Below are 19,702 nucleotides of genomic sequence, written 5' to 3' on the forward strand. Positions count from 1 at the left end.
CCCCAGCCCCGGCTGGCTGTCTCCAGGTCGGAGACGTCCGGTCGTCCTCCGCGCGGCGCCGCGCCCTTGAAGTAGCCGGGAGTCGTCCCCGCCCCGGCTTTCCGTCAGGCTTTGGCGCCTGGCGCCCGCGCGGTGACAGCAGGGGAGGGCGTCCGGCTCGGAGGACCCCGGAAGCGCCTGGTTCCGGGCGGCCCGGGTGCGGCGGTCGCGGTGATGGCTTCGAGACCCGGCAGCTGATCGCTGAGCGCTGAGGAGGGAGTCGGCCCTGCGCCCGGAATCTCAGAGGCCGACACTCAGGTGCAGCTTGCGCCATGGCCACCTCCTCCGCCTCCTCCGAGCATTTCGAGAAGCTGCACGAGATCTTCCGCGGCCTCCTTGAAGACCTACGAGGAGTGCCCGAGAAGCTGCTGGGGACCGCGGGGACAGGTGAGGCGGGGGCGGGACCAGACCAGAACACCGCCCGGTGCTGTCTTCCCAGATGCGGACCCCTGGCTCCCCGCTTCCCATTCGGGCACGCCCCCTGCTGCTGTCAGGCCCCCGAAGCCCAGGGTCTCCTGCAGCCACTTGGAGTGACGGGCGTGCGATGAGATAGACACCAGGGTGTCATCTCTTAGGGATCCTGTCATGTCCACCCCCCACCCCAATTCGTAGTTATCTTCCTCTCCCAGGAGCATAGGAGGTTCTTAAATCTGCGGTCCTGTGTTTCAGTAAGACGACCTAAAAAAAAAAAAATCGTGAAATTGGAGGTTGGGGATGTAGGAGTTTGGTAGGCAACGAAAATTTTTAAATAATTCTAACCATTGAGTTTAGCTTATAAGTGAGACAGAGGCTGGGGGGGGGGGTGAGGGAAGTCAAACAGCCACATTGAAGAGGAACCTGAATGTGTTACAACAAGACTCTTGGATGTCTTGGGGAAATTCGTAAGGAACATAAGCAGCTGAGTAATGTGGATTTCATTTTAGAAGCAAGGCTGCGGTAGCTGGATAGAGGATATGAGAATGGATATGAGGCTGTGTTAGGAGCTTCCGTGGCAGTTGACTAGGTAAGCATGGGACTCTGGAGAGTGAGCATTAAATCCAGCAGGTGGTTCCGAGGCAGATTTAGGAGACCGGTGGATAAGAATAGGAAGATTGAAGAGTTTCCATGTTTTCTCACGTGATCAGATGAGTGGCTGAACTTAAATATGAGGAGCAGTTTTCGTTTGAGTTGTAGATGTGACTGTCTACCTATAGAGTGTATTCTATATTTAGAATGACAGAATATTTTACTGGCATTAAAACCATTGTCAAGCCGGGCGTTCGTGGTGCACACCTTTAATCCCAGCACTGGGGAGGCAGAGGCAGGCAGATCTCTGTGAGTTCGAGGCCCGGCTGGTCCGACAGCCTCCAAAACAATACAGAGAAACCCTGTCTCATAAAACCAAAAAAAAAAAAAAAAAAAAGAATTTGCCAGTGGCAAGCATCCTCCCCCGCCAGACAGGGTTTCTCCCTGTGACTTTGGAGCCTGTCCTGGAACTCTCTGTAGATCAGGCTGGCCTTGAACTCACAGAGATCTACCAACCTCTGCCTCCCGAGTGCTGGGATTAAAAGCATTTGCCACCATGCCCGGTCCCAGTGGCAAACACTTTTAATTCCAGAACCTGGCATGTAGAAACACGAGAATTTGTGTGAGTTAAAGGCCAGCCTGAACCACCTAGCAACATAGAGAGTTCCAGACTAGATTTTATATAGTGAGAAATTGGGGCAGGGGGTGGCAGAGACTGGCTTCAGACTGGCTTAGTAGCTATGTGACTTTGCAAGTTATTTTAACCAAACTATTTTCCTTTACAAGATAAAACAGCATCTAACTTCATGGGGTTTTTGTGAGGAGTGAATGAGTTAATATACATAAAGCCCTTAAAAGTACCATCTGGCAATAGCAAGAGCTACTAGCTATTATTAGTATTTTGGAATTTACTATTTTATTTACATTTAAAATATTGGCTCTTTATACAGCTATTCTTAGGATGCTCTTTTTTGTTTGCTTTGTTTTGATTTTTGGTTTTCTTATTTCTCTGTGTAGCCCTGGCTAACCTGGAACTCTCTCTGTAGACCAGGCTGGCCTTGAACTCAGAAATACACCTGCCCCTGCATCCTCAGTGCTGGGATTAAAGGCGCACTCTGCTATACCAGGTCTCAGAATATTTACTTCCTAATGTACTTAACACTTTATATATTTATGATACAGTATATTGCTTGGCTTTCTGTGACTAGAAAAGGAGTTTGGAAATATGCTCTACAATTCAGCATCATCAACACCACCTGGGATGCACATGCCCTCACTCCCACCCCCACCCAGACAAACAGAATCACTCCCTTGTGACAAGTAGTCTGTCTTAACTGTGTTCAAAAGGATTTCTGGGGCTGGCTTGAGAACCAGTGAGATAGAAATGAACTCGTATTTTGTTCTGTGTAGCATGTGTCGTAAACTCCCAGGAATAGTGCCCAGCACATCTGTATCTGAGTGTGGTAGTGCACACTTAGGAGGCAGATGCAGGGATGATCTCTCTGAGTTTGAGGCCAGCCTTGGGTACACCGTTGGCTGGAGAGATGGCTTAGAGGTTAAGAGCACCGACTGCTCTTCAGAGGTCCTGAGTTCAATTCCCAGCAACCACATAGTGGCTCACAACCATCCATAATGAGATCTGGTGCACTCTTCTGGCATGGAGGCAGGATGTTGTATTCATAATAAATAAATAAATCTCTAAAAAATAAAAAAAATAAAATGAACAACATATATATTTGTTAAAGTATTGTAAAATATTTTTTGGTTGTTAAAGGTACTGTGAGTTCTTAGAAGAAAATAGCTGAGTAGGCAGAATAATTAATTTCTGGTTTTTCATATTCTTCAAATTAATATATATACCCATTAAAACAACCAAAGCAAAGAGATGTTTATTTCCCCAAAGTGTAGTCTGTATTCACTCTTGGCCCTTGAAGAATAACTGTCACTGTGTGTCCTAGTTTAGGAAGTTTTGTGGCAGTGACAGTCTTACCATGTATGATAATCATTAATCTCTTTATACCATTCGTCACCTACAGTGCCCTTTGGAGTCAGTATTACTGCATTGCACTTACAAGTGAAATGGTTAGAGAGCTGATATTTTTGTTCTCTTACATCAGATAACATAAATACATTGTTAGTCTACAGATAGAATCCGCAGGTCATAGAAATCCTAGAAGCAAAAGAATCTCCTGTTTGAAAGCTCTTGATGAAACTGAAGTGTTTTCACTGTCTAAGGAGCCAATATTCCAAAAGGAGAGGGTGCCAACCTTCATAACACATTAACTTGAGCCTTTTCTAGCTGTTTTTCAAAGCTTGTTTCCATTCTATTCCAGAATATGGTGCTAATCCATTTATCAAATGAAACAGTTGATCCCTCACCCTTCACTGATACCTGACAGATTAGGTATATGCATATTGCTGCCATTGACTCATTCTTGGTTGGGGGGCCCATCCTTCCCACTATATAGTTCTGGTTTTTGGTTGATTTTAGCACGAATTCTGGCTCCCTAAAAGGAGTAAGAGATTTTTTTTGTTTTTTTAGCATATTTTACTGGTTGTTAAAGGATACATACTCTAGGAGTATACCCAAATACCCTTCAGTTGTACACAGCCATGTATAGAAAGAAGAATTGGATTCTAAGTCAAGAGACTCAATTCTTAAAGCTAGTGTCACCACATACATACTCCTGTGGCCTTACGTACCTGAGACCTGCTTCAGTTCAGGTTCCAAAGAGGATGTGTGTGTGGTGCGGGGGAGACAAGGAGGAGATGGACATGATCTGGGGGTGAATCAGGTTGGTTGCCAGCAGCCTTTAATTGAGACAAGACTACATCTTTTATACTATATAGTTGCATGTAGGATTAAATGGAAGGCAAGAGGCTTGTGAGCTGGAGTGTGGCTTGAGATCAGGGCTTGAGGAATCTAGCATTGACCGTGACAATAGACACCAGTCAAGTTCCTCTTGCTAGAGATAAGAATGGCTGCTTTATCAAACAGGAACTTTCCTGTAGCTCCCCAGGAAATGGAGACCTTTATTCAAATGTCTGACCTTGGAAAAGGAGTTCTGGGGAACAGACACTGTAGTTTCTTAGTCTTATTACATGGGCCTGTATCCCTCATAATGCTCCCAAAAGGTGAGGTCCTGGTGTCTTACTCTTTTCCATTATACCATATCATTCTGATTTCTCTGTACTTAACTGAACTCTTGACCTTAATGGCCTCAGGCTCTGGATCTGAATTCATCCTTGGGAATCAGGTGTCTAGTAAATCTCTAACATTCCTGTTGTTGGTATAATTAGGAGGGCACAATGGAATTCCTGGTTCCACAGTGTTGGCGATTTTTTCCAAAGCACTAATTTTGTTTAGAGAGGCTACCATTGTACACATTTATATCCTTCTCAAAATTTCCCAAAGGGAAAGCTATTAGTAGTGAGAATCATTAAAAATAAAAGGTACTGGAGAAGTGTGGTCTGCAATGTTGAAATACTGGAACTTTGTCAAGCAGCAATGGTCACCATGTGGTCCACACCACTTAGGGAACATGCTTAGCTGTCCAGGTTCTAGTTTCTAAAGTTGTAAAATGAAGTTGATAATCTCTGAGATCCATCCTAGCTGTAATGTAAACTAAAGCACAAAAATACAGCTAGTGGCTTCGAAGTTGAATAGAAACAAGCCTCTTTTGACTTCTGAATATCTGCTTTTCTAGCATCTATTTTTTCCAGATGTTTTTCTGTCCTAATGGACTCTGGTGGAGGTCGAGGGGCAGCACCAGCAGGTCTAAGTTATGGTGGGGGTGTGATTGACTCCTGGCTCCCTTGCTATGCGTGGCACCGCTCCCGAAGCGATGCAGCTGGACATAGAGCACATAAGCACAAAGACTGAAATGTCTCTGACCGCAACAGTCTTTATAATGTTCCAAACCTCTTAATGGCTTGTCCTTGGGTACACAACTGTCAAAGTTCATACAGTGAATTGCCTGTGCCTGGCTGTGGCCCTTTTTGTTGTGACTTGTTACTTTTTTTAGTTATCTTGGAGCCAAGACTGGGAAGGGCTTTTCTAGCTTCTTCCCCAGGAAAGAATGGTTTCTTAGGCCTCCCCTTCATTCTGAGTCTGACTCCATAAAGGAGCAGAAACATGAAGCTCTGTTTTGAAAGGTAATGCATTTTCTAGAAGTATAGTATATAAGCTGTAGAGCACTCACAGTAGGACACTTGGGTTTTATACAGTCAGACAGAATAACAGCTCCAGAGTGAAAATACCAGTGACACAGAAACATTAGTGCAAGCATATCCCTTCATCCAACTGCTACCTCTCCCCAACACTTTCTCTTTCTTGATATAGAGTTTGCTTCTTGAATGTAGATTTTCAGATCCCTTAATAAAGGCAGAATAAAAAATGACACAGTTCTGGGAAAGATCCAAGCTAGGGAAAGTATACAGGCATGTGTACAATATTGCTGCTGTGTGCTTTCTAGCTTGGGTCACTAAGAGGGTGTGCTTGAGTTTGGAGATAGGCTCTGTCATAGGAGTAGTGACACTGGGCTTTTTGAGACACATGATTACAAAAGAGTACATTGTTGCTCTGTGCAAGTGGCCATTCTTGACTACAAGTATTACTTTTTTCATTACTGGCCCTCAGGAATAGTCACATGCTTTGGTGTCCATCTCAGTTACATCGCAGATAGTCAAGATGTGTGCACCATTTGTCAGGACTAAACCTTTCCCCATTTTTGTTGTTGTTGTTAAATTAATGGATCCTTGGGCTTTGTTTGGGGTTTGCCTTCTGTAAACAAAAAATAGTTTGCTGGCAGTGCCCTGTGTTAAGGGAGTGTCACACAACAGCGGGTAGACAAAGAGAGTTGGGAGGTGGTGGCAAAGGCATCAGAAGTTCAGGGTCGTGTGTGGCTACAAAGTAATTGTTGAGTTTTGAATCATATAAGACCCTACCTTAAAAGAGAAGAAATGAGTTCAAAAACTGTTGTAAGCAATGGTAACTTGGTAATAAGTAGATTATGTGTAGGTTTCCTCATAGGTGAATCCTTTGTTTGGGGGGGGGGTCAATACAGGGCTTCTCTGTGGCTTTGGAGGCTGTCCTGGGACTCTCTGTAGACCAGGCTGGTCTTGAACTCACAGAGATCCACCAGCCTCTGCCTCCTGAGTGCTGGATTAAAGGCGTAGCTCTGGAACTCAATTTGTAGACCAGGTTGACCTCAAACTCAGAGGTCCACCAGCTTCTGCATGGTATTAAAGGTATGAGCCACCACCATACCCAGTGAAATGCATACATTTTTAAAAATTCAAATTCTTCACAAATAAAACTGATTGCTGCTTGTTAGATATGAAGGAATGGTCTGCTTCCTTGTTTTATAGGCATAGAAATGAAGAAAATTACCATGCTTTTCTGTTAAGGGAGGTCCGATACTGGTTCCAGAACCTAATCCCCCTGACTAACCACTGCTCTTCTCCCTACAAAGGTTTACCTGGTGACAGCATTCCAAGTCCCTTAGTCCTTTTTACTATGTCAGATGCCATTGTTACTGTTATTTATACATTCTTCCTTTACCAGTGCATTCATGTAAGATGTATGTGTCTAATACTGTTAGCTTTAAAGGAAATGTATATTTTAAGTGGAAAAATCTTCACATTATAAATGATCAGAAGAAACAGTAAAGGTGAAATAATTTAATTTAGCTATTTTTTTACTTTGAAACTGAAACTTTTTCTCTTATTGCTAAAAGGGAAGATCAATAATTTCTCTTAAAGACGGAACCAGCCAGGAGTGGTTGAACTCACCTATAACTTTGACATTTGGGAGACTAAGCCAGGGAGAGTGCAAAGTTGAACGCAGCCTGGCCTAATTAAACAAGCAAGCAAGCGCAGCACTTAAGATGACATGCGAAGGGCTGAGAAAAGAGTGACCGTCTCATGGTCGCGTCATTTTCCAAGCCACCATATGTGAGAGAGATGTATCACACTAGTGAGCAGAGCAGGTGAATTTTGAGTTTGGTTTGCAAAATAGTGGTGGTTATGTATTCGCTTTGGAAACCCAGTATTGGTAGACATTCATATTGAGAGAGTGCCTACCCCTCCATAAGGATGGGGAGGAGAAAAGGTTAAAAATGATTACTAATTTAAACCTGTAATAGGGATGCTGTTGACTTTAGAATGAAATAATTGTTATGCTTGACTTTGTCCTCAGCAGGAATAGCTCCCTGGGTACTAAATGCCAATGCAGTTTCTAAGCCTCTGCAGGGGCAGGGGGTGGTGGTGGTGGTAAGTGTTACCAACCCACCCAGGAAACCATGGGAAGGTTATTCTAAGCACAGGGAATGACCTCTGCAGATGCACAGCAGTGATAAATGTTTGAAATGCACCTGTCTTTTCTAGAAGAGAAGAAGAAGCTGGTCAGAGATTTCGATGAAAAACAACAGGAAGCAAATGAAACGGTGAGGACAGGGAGCAAGTCCTTGTTTCTTGTACTTGATTTTGGTCTTTTCTAGAAATTCTATGACTTCATAACAGGTAACCTTTTCCTGTCTACTAATCTTGATTTTGACTGCAGCTCTTAGGTTCTCTTTCATTATTGTATGAAATACTTTGGCAAAAGTGTCTTAAGGGAGAAAGGGTTTGTTCTGGCTCACATTTCAAGGGTACAGTCCATTGTAGTAGACAGAGCCAAGGCAGCAGAAACTCGAAGCAACTGGTCACATCACAGAGTGATGGTGAATGCATGCTACTGCTCAGTTCCCTTTCTCCACTCAGTCCAGGATGCTAGGTAGGGAGTAAATAGTGCCTCCCACAATGGGCAGTCCTTTGCATCCTTGAGTATGCAATCAAAATCATCACCTAGAGGCTACCCTAGATAACAGGTGTGTCCAGAAATTAGTGTCCTAGGTGATTCTAGATCCTGCAAAGTTATCACTAACCATCACACTTAAATGAGGCTGACTGGTGGGAATGGGTGTTGAGGAGGCTTACAAACACAAATAAAGGTTTGAAGATTGCTGAAGTACAAGCCTTTGATGATACACTCCTGATGAGTAGTAGGGGCATTTCCATCCCTTTCCTGAAGCTGGCCACAGAAGTCAGTTACTGACTTTTGTTGAACTTATTAGCACAGATGTATACTTCATGGAGCATGTATGTATGTGTATGCACGCTCGTGCGCTTATTTACAGTGTTAGGTATAGAGCCTAGGTTCTTGCACGTGCTTGGGATTGGTAGGTAGGCACTCTCCCACTGGTACATCCATCACGTATTCGTTGTAGAAGTACACATGTATATGTGGATCACATTCTTGTGATCTCATTCTTCAGATTCCATCCACCTTGCTGTTTTCTTTTTTGAAACTGGTTCTCTCATAGCCTGAACTTGCCAAGTCGGCTCTACTGGCCAGCCAGCACTGGTATTATAAGTACACTGCCATCCCGTTTTTATTTACATAGGTTCTGGGAATTGAATTTAGGTCCTCATATTTGTAAAGCAAGCGCTTTGCTGTCTCTCCAGCCCCAAAACATACTTCCTTGAGTGTCTACTAGAAACAATTTCAGGCTCTTAAAGTGAATGTGGTGTTTGTGTGCCACAAAAATAGTTGCTATTTTGGATAGCCTGTGGTAAAGTTTAGGCATATGCCCAGGTTAGGGAAAAAGCAGGCTGTCTACTTATCCCCTTTCTGCCATCCTAGCTGGCAGAGATGGAGGAAGAACTACGGTATGCACCCCTGACTTTCCGTAACCCCATGATGTCTAAGCTTCGAAACTACCGGAAGGACCTTGCTAAACTCCACCGAGATGTGCGAAGTACACCTTTGACAGCCACACCTGGAGGCCGAGGAGATGTGAAGTACGGCACATATACCTTAGAGAATGAACATTTGGTAAGTGGTAAAGCCTTTGAGAATGAACAGTGATAGCTGCTCCTCCTGTGAGGACCTGTGGTACAGGAACTAGATGGGTGACCGTTGCATCAGTGCATACTGGAGTCTCCTCGGGTTTATTTTCCTGCACTTGGCCTCTTTCTCCTCGGTCTTCCTAGTTAGACTCTATCTTGACCTATTGATCTAATTCTTGAATTTTATAGGTTTTAAGTTTTTACTTTTTTGAGATAGATTATGTATACAGTGTTCTGTCTGCATGTATCCCTGCAGGGCAGAAGAGGGCACCAGATTTCATTACAGATGACTGTGAGCCATCATGTGGTTGCTGAGAATTTAACTCAGGACCTCTGGAAGACCAGCCAGTGCTTTTAACCTCTGAGCCATCTCTCCAGCCAGAGATAGGGTTTTGTATTAGCTCAAGTAATCATCCTATCTCAACCTCCTGACTTTTTTTACAAGACTAATGAAGCTTTGTTAGCTTAATACCAAGATGACTCCGCAACTGATAAACACGGTGTGCTTCCCAATAGGGCCATTCTGACACTCTAATCTTGTAAAGTCAGCTAAAATGCTTCTAACACAAAGGATTCTGACATAAAATTGGACTTTAAGAACCCATATCTTGAAACCACTTAGAGAACTGGCTTAACCCCTGATCCATCTCTCCAGCCCCCTGCTTTGTTTTACATTTATTTTGTATGCATGCACAAGCAAGTCTTGTGCCATTTCCCACCTGTTCTGTAATAAGCTCTGAGCTGAGCCCTTGTGCTTCCAATAGGTCAGAATTTAATACTGCACCCATTCCTGTCCGTAGTTACTAATGCTGGCCTGACCGAGACTGCTTTTGTGGTCATGCTGTGTTTAGGATTGTAAATGGAAAAGTTCAGTGGGGACTCTAAAAATTTAGAGCTCCTGGGAGTTAAGGCAGCTAAGAAGTTTGCTTGTAGCCCAGATTCTACCTTCTCTGTGAACAAACCACCAGTGTGATTTCAGAGTGCTGTTTGGCATGAGGGGAAGTTCACCAACAGAGTATAGCCATATATATAAGAATGTGACAATGTGTCTGACTTTTAATGACTTCTGTGCTGAGAAAGAATGCTTTATATGGTCCTTCAGACCTCAGTATCAGTCAAGCCCAGCTTCAGTGAACTAATCATTTCCAGAGTTGTAGAGGCTAGTTGTGTACTTGTGGCACTGTTGAAGCTAAAGGGTAGTCAGGCATAATGTCACACACTTGGAGGTTGAGCTGTGAGGGTCATGAGTTTGAGGCCAGCTTGAATTACAGTAAGACTGTCAAAAGAATATTTAAGCAAATAGCTTAAGTTGCAGACTGCATTATCAGGTGATTTTTGCATCCTCCCGCTGCCCAGTCTGGGTGCTGACTGAAGTTGCTAGTAACAAGCCAGTTCATGTTCATGATAGATTTCAATTTGTCCACAGGGAAAATGCTCCAGTGGTTTTTCGTTTAAGTCTCTTCTCTTGTGTCACAGTATAGCAGGCAGTGGGATGTACCTCTTTAGTCTGCGACCTTGAACAGGGTCTTATAATAGTATCTTTGATTCTATTTTAAAAGCACAGCTGGTCAGCTCTTCATGCCAGCTGCAGCTGGATATTGAGCCTTGGATTAAATTAAAAATATTTCATCTACCCATGCATGGCAGCACATACACCTGCTTCATTCCAGCACTTGGGAGGCAGATGCATTTCCGAGTTAAAGCCAGCCTGGTCTACATAGTGAGTTCCAGGTCAGCCAGGACTACACAATGAGACCTTGTCTCAATAATTCTAGCTGAGGGAGCCAGTGCCTTCTTGTAGCATCTATTGGGCACCCAGGTACACACATACAGGTCTTTGAAAACTTTCTAATATGCTGGACATCTGACTTCTATCTGGTCTTGATTCTCTTGAGCCATAAGTGACTACTTTTATAGCATTTACCTTTTATCAGATATAATTAAAGATGATTTAATGTATCGGGAGGATGTCTGTTAATATGCAGATACTATATACTATTTTACACATGGGACTTCAAGAGTGTCCTAGAACCAATACCTTGCAGATACAAAGGAAAAACTAATGAAATGATTGCTCACTGTATCCTTTTTGCACAAGGTCACAAAGAATGTATTGACAATAAATTTATAATGGAATAAACAAGTCTCACATGTCCCTTCCCTACTCCTGTCAGAATCGGCTACAGTCTCAAAGAGCATTGCTTCTACAAGGCACGGAAAGCCTGAACCGGGCCACCCAAAGCATCGAGCGTTCTCATCGCATTGCCACAGAAACTGACCAGATTGGTACAGAAATCATAGAAGAGTTGGGGGAGCAGCGAGACCAGTTGGAACGTACCAAGAACAGAGTAAGTCTGGGCAATGTGTGAATTAGGTGGTTCCTCCGTACAAAGGCCAGATACTACAGGAGTTCTGAATTCTGGGAATAACCCCCACCCCATACTATATACTTTTTAAATTGCTTGGCTAAGAAATTCCCCTTTAGAATTAATTTTACAAGCCTATGGAGATGGGTCAGTCAATAAAAGCAGCTCGTATATCTGTAACTCCAGAGTTGGGGGATAAGAATTAGAAATTATTGGATCTTTGGAGCTTGTAGCCAGTGTGGCCAGGTTTAATTGAAAGATCCTTTCTTAGTAAGGTGGAGAGCAGCCAAGGAAGCGCCCTCCATTCCCTTCAGATGTGCACATACCACACACAAAAAATGTGCATGTGTGCATAGATTTGTGACTGGGTCTCGTTTAAGCCTGGCTGCTGGTCTGGAATTCAGTGATCCTCCTGCCTCTGCCTCCTGGGATTAAAGTTGTGGGCTACCATGCTAAACCACAAAAAATTTTATTCGTGAGATTTAGAAATAAGTTTTGTTTCTGAAGAATCTGATTTGTGCCACTCCATCTCTTGCTTTATTCATTACAGGGTCATCAACATATTGTAATTTCAGATCTAGTGGCATGTTTTTCTATTCTTACACTTTTTAAAAAGTATTTTGCCTGTATATATGTCCTGGTGCCTAAGGAAGCAAGAAGAGGACATCAGATTCCCTGGAACTGGAGTTAGATGGTTGAGCTGCCATGCAGGTCCTGTCAATCAAACTGAGGTTCTCTGAATAAGCAGAAGTGCTCTTAACCATTGAACCACCTCTCCAATTTTTTTATTCTTAGGAAAATGCTATCTACTTACAAGACTTACTATTCAATGCAAAGGTTTTCCCACATGTCAGAAATAGTACTGATAGTTTATTGGCTTATAAATTATATTTCAATCCCATTAGCTTAAAGTAAGTTGGTCTGCCGGGCGGTGGTGGCGCACGCCTTTAATCCCAGCACTCGGGAGGCAGAGGCAGGCGGATCTCTGAGTTCGAGGCCGGGCTGGACCGATAGCCTCCAAAACAATACAGAGAAACCCTGTCTCGTAAAAAACAAAACAAAACAAAAAAAAAAAAAAGTAAGTTGGTCTATTAGGGAAGAAAGCAGAAATATGTAGGTCAACTGATGACCATATTAGGGTTCTCTGATCTACTGTGATTGTAAGAAGATCTGAGAAATTCCCTTTTCCTTTAAATCGGTTAGTTTACAACAAATTTAAATAAAAAATGGTTTGCCTGTTGAATGTTAATATTTGTCCTGAGGCAAATCTTAACTGAAATCATTGTAGCCAGGATTTGGACAGGAAAAGTACTAGCTCATTGGGAGTATTTGAAGAGATTTTCTTGTACATCTTATTAAAGCGATTCCCCCATTTTCCTATTTTGTGCAAATTCACTATAAAGTGCTAATCTCAATGTAAGCTATCAAGAAGGCAAATTGCTAACAGATTGTATAAGTTTTGGGTCTTGAATATACTTTGATCTGAAAGACAGCAAGGAGCATCATTGAAATGGCCTGCTGCTAACTAGGTTAGTAACAGGTAATCAAATGAGAAAGGTGCATTGGGGCTAATTCCTTTCTCCACTCAATGTAACCACTCAAGCAAGGAAAAAAAAAAACAAGATCCCCAAAACATTAACTCACCAGTCTTCTACAAGGCAGCACTTACTGCTCTTGCAGAGGACCCAGGTCCAGGAGATCCCATGATCACTTTTGACTTGTGCGGGCAGCAGACATGCACATGGTGCAAATACTCATACACATAAAATAAACCCTTACCAATATATATATATAGCAAACACCTACTCAAGAGACTCTCCTAGTGTTTGGCAAAATTCAAATCTTAAGTTGCCCTACAGTCACTGGCTAGGTACAGGGGAAGCCTTCCTATTTGGTAGTCAGAAAGGTTTGGTGTTACAACTGTGACACTATTCTCTCTCATCTCTCTTCCTCCTCCTCCTGAGACAGGGTCTCATTTTGTAGCCCTGGCTGTCCTGGAACTCACTATGTAGACCAGGCTGGTCTCAAACTCAGATCTGCCTGCCTCTGCATCCCATGTGCTGGCATTAAAAGGTGTACACCACCATGCTTTTAGCCTTCCTGTTTGAATAGCCAAGGTGAAGAATTAGTTTCCTCACAGCCACCCACTCCTACACAAATAGTGAGATAGTGATTCCTTCCTTGATAAGCACCCACACACCTTGACCTTTCTAGTTTCCTTCATTTATACTCAGGTATAAGCCATCAAATTCATTGATTTCTTAACAAAGACCTTTACGTGTTCACTGTTCAAATTCTATGGAGTGTTTCAAAAGAAGGAAATGATTGTTTTTCTCTTTCAGCTGGTTAACACAAATGAAAACTTGAGCAAAAGTCGAAAGATTCTCCGCTCAATGTCCAGAAAGTAAGTTTCCAAAAAAAAAAAAAAGCCCACAACTTCTTGAGACTTAATTTCAGTGAAGCAACTTAATAACCTCAGTGCTATACAGCACTCCACCCAGCACTCAACATCCAAAGGAGGCTATAGTTTTGTGTAGTTAAAATCTCAGGATCTGAGAGACAGCTTTATTAAAGCAAGAAGCCTGTCTGCTGGACAGTGTTAATCTCCATTTCTCAGAGGAGACTGAAGGAACTGATATGCTTTCTACTCCCTGAGCAGCTTTGTCACACCCAGTGTGTGTATTGATAGGGCTTAGTCTCTGCCTTTCATGGCAGGCCCTTTTCGGGAGTCCTGCCCTGTTAGCAAGAAGTATTAACAAAATAAGCTGGCAGGCAGTAAAGGTGGTTGTGGGGTGAGTTGAGAGGGAGAAGCATCTCCAAAGTTGTCCTCTGGCTGCTACAAGTGAACTGTGGTGGTGTGCACACATGTAGACTAATTAAAACAAAACAACCAACCTGAGGCAAGTGCTAGCAGCAGCAAAAATAAGGCCAAAGGGGAGGCGAGCCTGGGGTACCTGGGTGCGTAGTAGTGTGGCATGTCTTTGTGCACATGTAAGCTAATAAGAACTACAATAATCCATTCATTTAACTAACACTTGAAGCAGAATCTTCCCCAAATAGTGTTAAATGCCTTGTGAGATAAGGAGAAATCAGATGATAATCTGAAGTACAGATGCAGAGCAGAGAGGGAGAAATAGGGAAGGGAGAAGTTTACAAGAGACTAAAAAGCAGTACTCAAGGCCACTAGTTACTTGGCCTAAAAGCAGGACCCATCCATGAGCTTGATTAACTTTGAAGCCAGAGTATACCCCAAACCCTGCTTTCAGTGTGCATTCAGAGCTGTATGTATCCCTAAGGACCATATTTAAGCAGCAGAATTACAAGTGGAGGCTACTTTGCCAATCAAGAAGCTGTTTATGTTTGGTATTTATATTCCTGTTTCCCACATGTCTGCTATGTATTAAGTGATGTCCTTCAATTATAGCTGAAGAGTACCCATAAATTGTCACTAGCCAAAGCACGTAGAACTTACAGCTAGAAATAAGATTACCCAGATTCATGTCTACTTACCGTGCTTGTCTTCACAGAGTGACAACCAACAAGCTGCTGCTTTCCATCATCATCATCCTGGAGCTAGCCATCCTGGTTGGGCTTGTGTACTACAAATTCTTCCGACACCATTGAACTTCCTGGAAGGAAGGGACTGTGGACCAGAATCTTGACTCCGAACGGTGTTAGACATATATATTGCTGCTGTGGGCTAACAGTTCAAGAATGCATTGTGTAGCCAGACTATGGGAGGGAGGGCAATGGAAAACCACATAATTGTGAAGGAACAGCAACAAGACCAGTATGATATACTAAGGTAATAAATGCTGTTTATGACTCTTTCAGATTTACATGTATAACAATATCTTGCAAACTTAAAAAAAAACCCAAAACCCAAATACATTTACAGTAGTAGTATTGGTCACCAAATAGAGAAGGGAAATTTTACAATTGTGGGAGTGCACAGATGTTCTCATTAAGGCAGTATTGATCCAGACAGCCATTTAATGTTTGTCCTCTTAAAATGCCTTGCAACTCTGGAATGCCATTGATTATGAAAGGTGCCAGGGTACAGTATTCCTAAATCCTCACACGTTCTTCATTTTCTGATTCATCTGGTGAACCAGGAGTAGGAAGGTGGTCATAGACAATATGTCCTCCTTCTCTTGTCTGACCAAAACTTGAAGCAATCACGTCCACTGCTAGGCTGGCTGTAGCCTTGGCCTCTTCTTCTGAAGTGGCCAATTGAGGATTGACTTCAACGAGATCCAGAGCTGACAGCAGCCCTGGAATAATAAGAGAAGATGACCTTAGCAAATTCCCTCACCGATGCTTTCATTGACGTTGTTCCACCTGGCAAAAAGTCCTTTTCCAACATAAAATTGCATACTGTCAGAAAGCCCTCTGCGGTCGACAAGATGGCTCAGTAGGTAAAGATGCCTCTGCCAAGCCTGACCACCTGAATTTGATCCCTGGGTCCCACATGGTGTTAAGAGAGCCATTCCAGCAAGTTCTCCACTGGTCTCCACTCCCCACAAACATGGAAGCAAAATTAACTTAAAAAAAAAAGTTGGGCAGTGACGGTGCATGCCTTTAATCCCAGTACTTGGGAGGCAGAGGCAGGCAGATCTTGAGTTCAAGGTCAGCCTGATCTATAGAGTCAGTTCTGGGGCAGCCAGAGCTACATGGAGACACCCCAACTCAAAAAACCATGAGGGTCTGACAAGATAGCTCGGTGGTTACAAGTCCTTGCTCCTCTGGTTGAAAACCCAGGTTCAGTTCCCAGCACCCACATGGTGGCTCGACAGTGTCTTAATTCCATAGATCAGCACCTGCTGATCTCCATAGGCATCAGTTATGTGTATGTACATCCACAGATGTAGGTAGGACACGCCTATTACTGAAAAGAAAATGTAAAGCCCTTTGCAGCTCATCCACTTAACACAAGTTTAAAAATAACTAAATTAGGACTGAAAAATTGTAAAATCTACACCTGTTCAACTGCTGTAATAAGCATTATCTTGACAGGCTTTTTTTGGTCCTTGTCCCTCCTACCCAGTGCTATGGATTGAACCCAGGGTCTTATGTGCATACTAAGCACATACTTTTCCACATTCCAGCCCCATCAGTGCTTTTTTACCGTCTTGTTAAGGGGTGTGTGTGTGTGTGTGTGTGTGTGTGTGTGTGTACACACCTGCCGCTGTGTGCATATGGAGGTCAGGAGACAACCTTGGGTGTTGCTCTTCATTTCTGCTTTGAGATGGGGTCCCTTTAGTTGCACATGCCAAGATATCTGGCCCTCAAGTTTCTGGAGATTCTCATGTCTCCATCTTGCAACAGGAATATTAGGATTACAGACATGTGCTGTGTCTGGTATCCAAACTCAGGTCTTCATGTTTGTGCAGCAATTTACCAAATGGCCATCTCCCTAGCTTCACCATCAGTGTCTCTTGAAGCACCATCCCACATGCCACTACTGTAAATTTTGTTCTGAGACAAGGTCTTGCTATCCCAGGCTATCCCAAACTTTCATGACTCAAATCTAAGAAGAGGTTTCCACATTGTGACATACTTTTGTCTTTTCTGGCCCTGCACCTTGGCATTTTGGTCAAAGAAAGATCCAGCTGTACGTTGACTGGTTTAATCTGGATTCCAGTTGCCTTCTCTGAGGGTTTGAGTTTATGCCCAAGTCCTCACCGCTGTTCATTTGTCTGGAGTGGGCTGAGGGAAAGGAAAGAGCCTATTCCTATCTGCCTTCCACTTTTCCCTTACCTGGCCTACTTCTCTTCAGATTTCCTCCCTCAAGACGGGAAATCTGTGTGGCCATGGCCATTCTGAACTTTACTCTGCACACCAGACTGACCTCAAACTCAGATCCACCTACCTTTGCTTCTTGAGTGCTGGGAGTAAAGGTGTGCGCCATCACTGCCCAGTATGCCTTTAATCCCATCACCTTCTGGATTAGATTTTTAATCAGTTACTCTGGGTTAATCTACCTCTTACAGAGTGGTCCTAACAAACTAGAATTAAATAACCAAGTATTTAAGAATATTTAGGGTGATATAAAGCCAAAGTATATTCTAATACCTAATGGCTTATTTGTATTACATTATGGCACATGACAATTCTTAATGATGCATAATTTAGTATATTGTACAAAGCTGCAATGAGCAAGGATGTTAACATTGCATTGTCATTATTTCCTGCACAGGTAATTGTGTCCCTAGTGATTTCTGTCACATTCCCACTGGTTGAACCTAGTATCTCTAGAATATCCTAAAGTATCCTAAAGAGGGTTTGCACCATCAAAAAAAATGTGGGTTGCCTATGTTTCTAGACTACTGACATCCTGCAGATTAAGCAAATTGTAGCCTGTGTTAGCAATATCATGTCAACAAAACAGAAGGGAAACACAAGATGCACCACTGCTACAACTGTTTCCTAGGGTTATTAGCCCCCCCCCATGAAGCAACATGAAGTATTGAACATCCAAGTTTCTGCTAACTAAAAGATCGTTGCCAATATTTATGTTTGTGGTCTAAGAATAAGTCTGTCTTCCTATTGTCAGATCTGATAGGCAGTTCTCACTAAGGTTCTAGCAAACTCTGGGGCCCAAGCCCCACTTGCCTTCTAGATAGTTAAGGGTTCCATCCAGATAGGGCTGGCAATGGTGGAAGAGCGAGCGTCGACTGCAAGTTATCTTCTGACCCCCATGTGCGCGCACATACATACACAATAATTTCTAAAGGGTTCCCTGTCAGCTGTGAGGTGTGCACCTTTCATCCCAGCACTTGGGAGGCAGAGGCAGGCAGATCATGAAGATTCTGCATAAAAACAAAACAGGATTCCTTATAGGCCCTAGCCTTTGAATCTTGGGGTTCTTTGCTTTTGTCTCAGTTTCATGAAATGATGAGTGAAGTTGTATCATGTGGTAGTTACTCTTGATAATCTAGAATTCACCTTAATCCTTTATCAGTCATTCTTCTAAAGGTACTCTCCTTATTAAAGTTATCGACAAGCTCCAGGAGAAGGAGATTAAGAAAAAGATAATAACTTAATCTTCAAGGTTGAGACTGGGGAGAAAAGTCAGTGTTTGCTGTACAAGCATGAGGACCTGTGCTGAATCCTTGGAGCCTATGTTTAAAAAAGAAAAGAAAAGAAAGCCAGGCATAATGCCATGTGATTGTGATTCAGTTTTGGAGCTGAGACAAGTGGATCTTGGAGCTTATTGGCTAGCCAACTTGCCTAGTGAGTTCCATATAAGAAAGAGCCAAGAAGCAAGATGGGTGGCACCTGAGAAATGATACTGGAGGTTGACCATATTTTTTAAGTGTTCTTTTATTCAAGAGACCCTCTTAAAAGCTGCACATGGTGGCTGGCACATGCCTATACTCTGAGCACCTGGGTGGTGTAAGCCGGCTATGTAATTCAGAGTCACCCCCCTCAACTGTATGAGTTTCAAGTCAGCCTTGACTACATGAGACCTTATCTCCAAAAGAAGACTGACTTCAAATCCCAACTCCCAGTGAATCAACAACTCTTTACAATTAAATGAGCTACCTGACCTTGTTTATCTTAATCTCCCTTTAGACAACTTAGACACAGGGACTGCATGTTTGGCATTCTGTTCGTATTAAATCTGCTAAGTGTGTGAGTGACTCAATTTCCTGTTCAATATTAGCATATTTTGGTACAGTCCAGATCCAAAGATGCCTCTAAATATCTATATCCTCTATTAACCTGCTATATGATTTTGGGCTATAAAATTCTAACCAAAAACAAATGGAGTAACAGAAAAACATCCCCTGCAGAAAGAGATTTTGGCATGTTTCATATATGTAGTTAACAGGCTGCAGATTTGGCTACTCCATACCTGTTTTATGTATTTCTTCAGTAATATACACTCCTTCTCTATAGGTTAACCCCCCTACAACAGGGGTTCCTGTGGCTGGAGCCAGTTTAGGATCAAATGCATCAATATCAAAACTCAGGTGGATTGGCTTCTGTCTTCTGGAAAGGAAGAGGATGAGAGAATATGCAATTGGTTATGCTTGTAGTCTTCATTCTGGCTACAACTTGATTTTGTTCTAGTCCTGGTGCTGTGTTAATTCAGTGAATTTTTAGATTTTCTATTCCTGGAAATTACTCAGATTAGCATATAAATTTCTTACATTGTACTTTAAGATATTGCTATTTAATTTTGCATGCCCCAGAAAAGCTCCAATGCATATTTCTGGGTTACCTAGGGCAGTAGAGCCTCTCACTAGAAACTGTCAGAAGGAATTCTTCACTTCCATGATGTAACTAATTAAGTTAGCTTCACTAAAGTTACAGTTGTTGCAACTGAACACAACCCAGTTTTATGCTTGCAAATTTATCCTCCAGTGCTAACTTGAGTGCAGATTATCCCATGA

The 19,702-nt window shown here is 42.8% G+C and overlaps 2 protein-coding genes across 3 annotated transcripts in view; one reads left to right on the forward strand and one right to left on the reverse strand.

The window, feature by feature from the left end:
* Nucleotides 1–15,133, forward strand: Vti1b (vesicle transport through interaction with t-SNAREs 1B). Of its 2 annotated transcripts, XM_040742840.1 has the most exons (7): nt 3–426; nt 963–1,042; nt 7,432–7,490; nt 8,729–8,920; nt 11,109–11,282; nt 13,643–13,704; nt 14,828–15,133. In XM_040742840.1, the coding sequence occupies exons 4-7, from the start codon at nt 8,738–8,740 to the stop codon at nt 14,922–14,924; spliced, it is 516 nt and encodes a 171-aa protein (XP_040598774.1). In that variant the 5' UTR covers nt 3–426; nt 963–1,042; nt 7,432–7,490; nt 8,729–8,737; the 3' UTR covers nt 14,925–15,133. The 2 variants fall into 2 exon arrangements, with proteins under 2 accessions (XP_005072796.1, XP_040598774.1); XM_005072739.4 differs by lacking the exon at nt 963–1,042 and having other exon boundaries at nt 1–426.
* Nucleotides 15,102–19,702, reverse strand: part of Arg2 (arginase 2) — a 23,203-nt gene continuing 18,602 nt past the window's right edge. Inside the window, exons 7-8 of the mRNA XM_005072738.4 lie at nt 19,162–19,298; nt 15,102–15,574 (exon numbers count right to left, since the gene is read on the reverse strand). Coding sequence (XP_005072795.1) covers nt 15,369–15,574; nt 19,162–19,298 — 343 coding nt within the window. The 3' untranslated portion in view covers nt 15,102–15,368. The remainder of the gene's footprint in view (nt 15,575–19,161; nt 19,299–19,702) is intronic.

The sequence above is a fragment of the Mesocricetus auratus genome, unplaced genomic scaffold, assembly GCF_017639785.1.
Source record: "Mesocricetus auratus isolate SY011 unplaced genomic scaffold, BCM_Maur_2.0 Super-Scaffold_15014, whole genome shotgun sequence".
Lineage (NCBI taxonomy): Eukaryota > Metazoa > Chordata > Mammalia > Rodentia > Cricetidae > Mesocricetus > Mesocricetus auratus.

Coding starts and splice junctions, on each gene's coding strand:
- Vti1b (XM_005072739.4), top strand. CDS start 312: ATGGCCACCTCCTCCGCCTCCTCCGAGCATTTCGAGAAGCTGCACGAG. Junction 427..7,431: donor GCTGGGGACCGCGGGGACAG/GTGAGGCGGGGG, acceptor TGTCTTTTCTAG/AAGAGAAGAAGAAGCTGGTC. Junction 13,705..14,827: donor CTCCGCTCAATGTCCAGAAA/GTAAGTTTCCAA, acceptor TTGTCTTCACAG/AGTGACAACCAACAAGCTGC.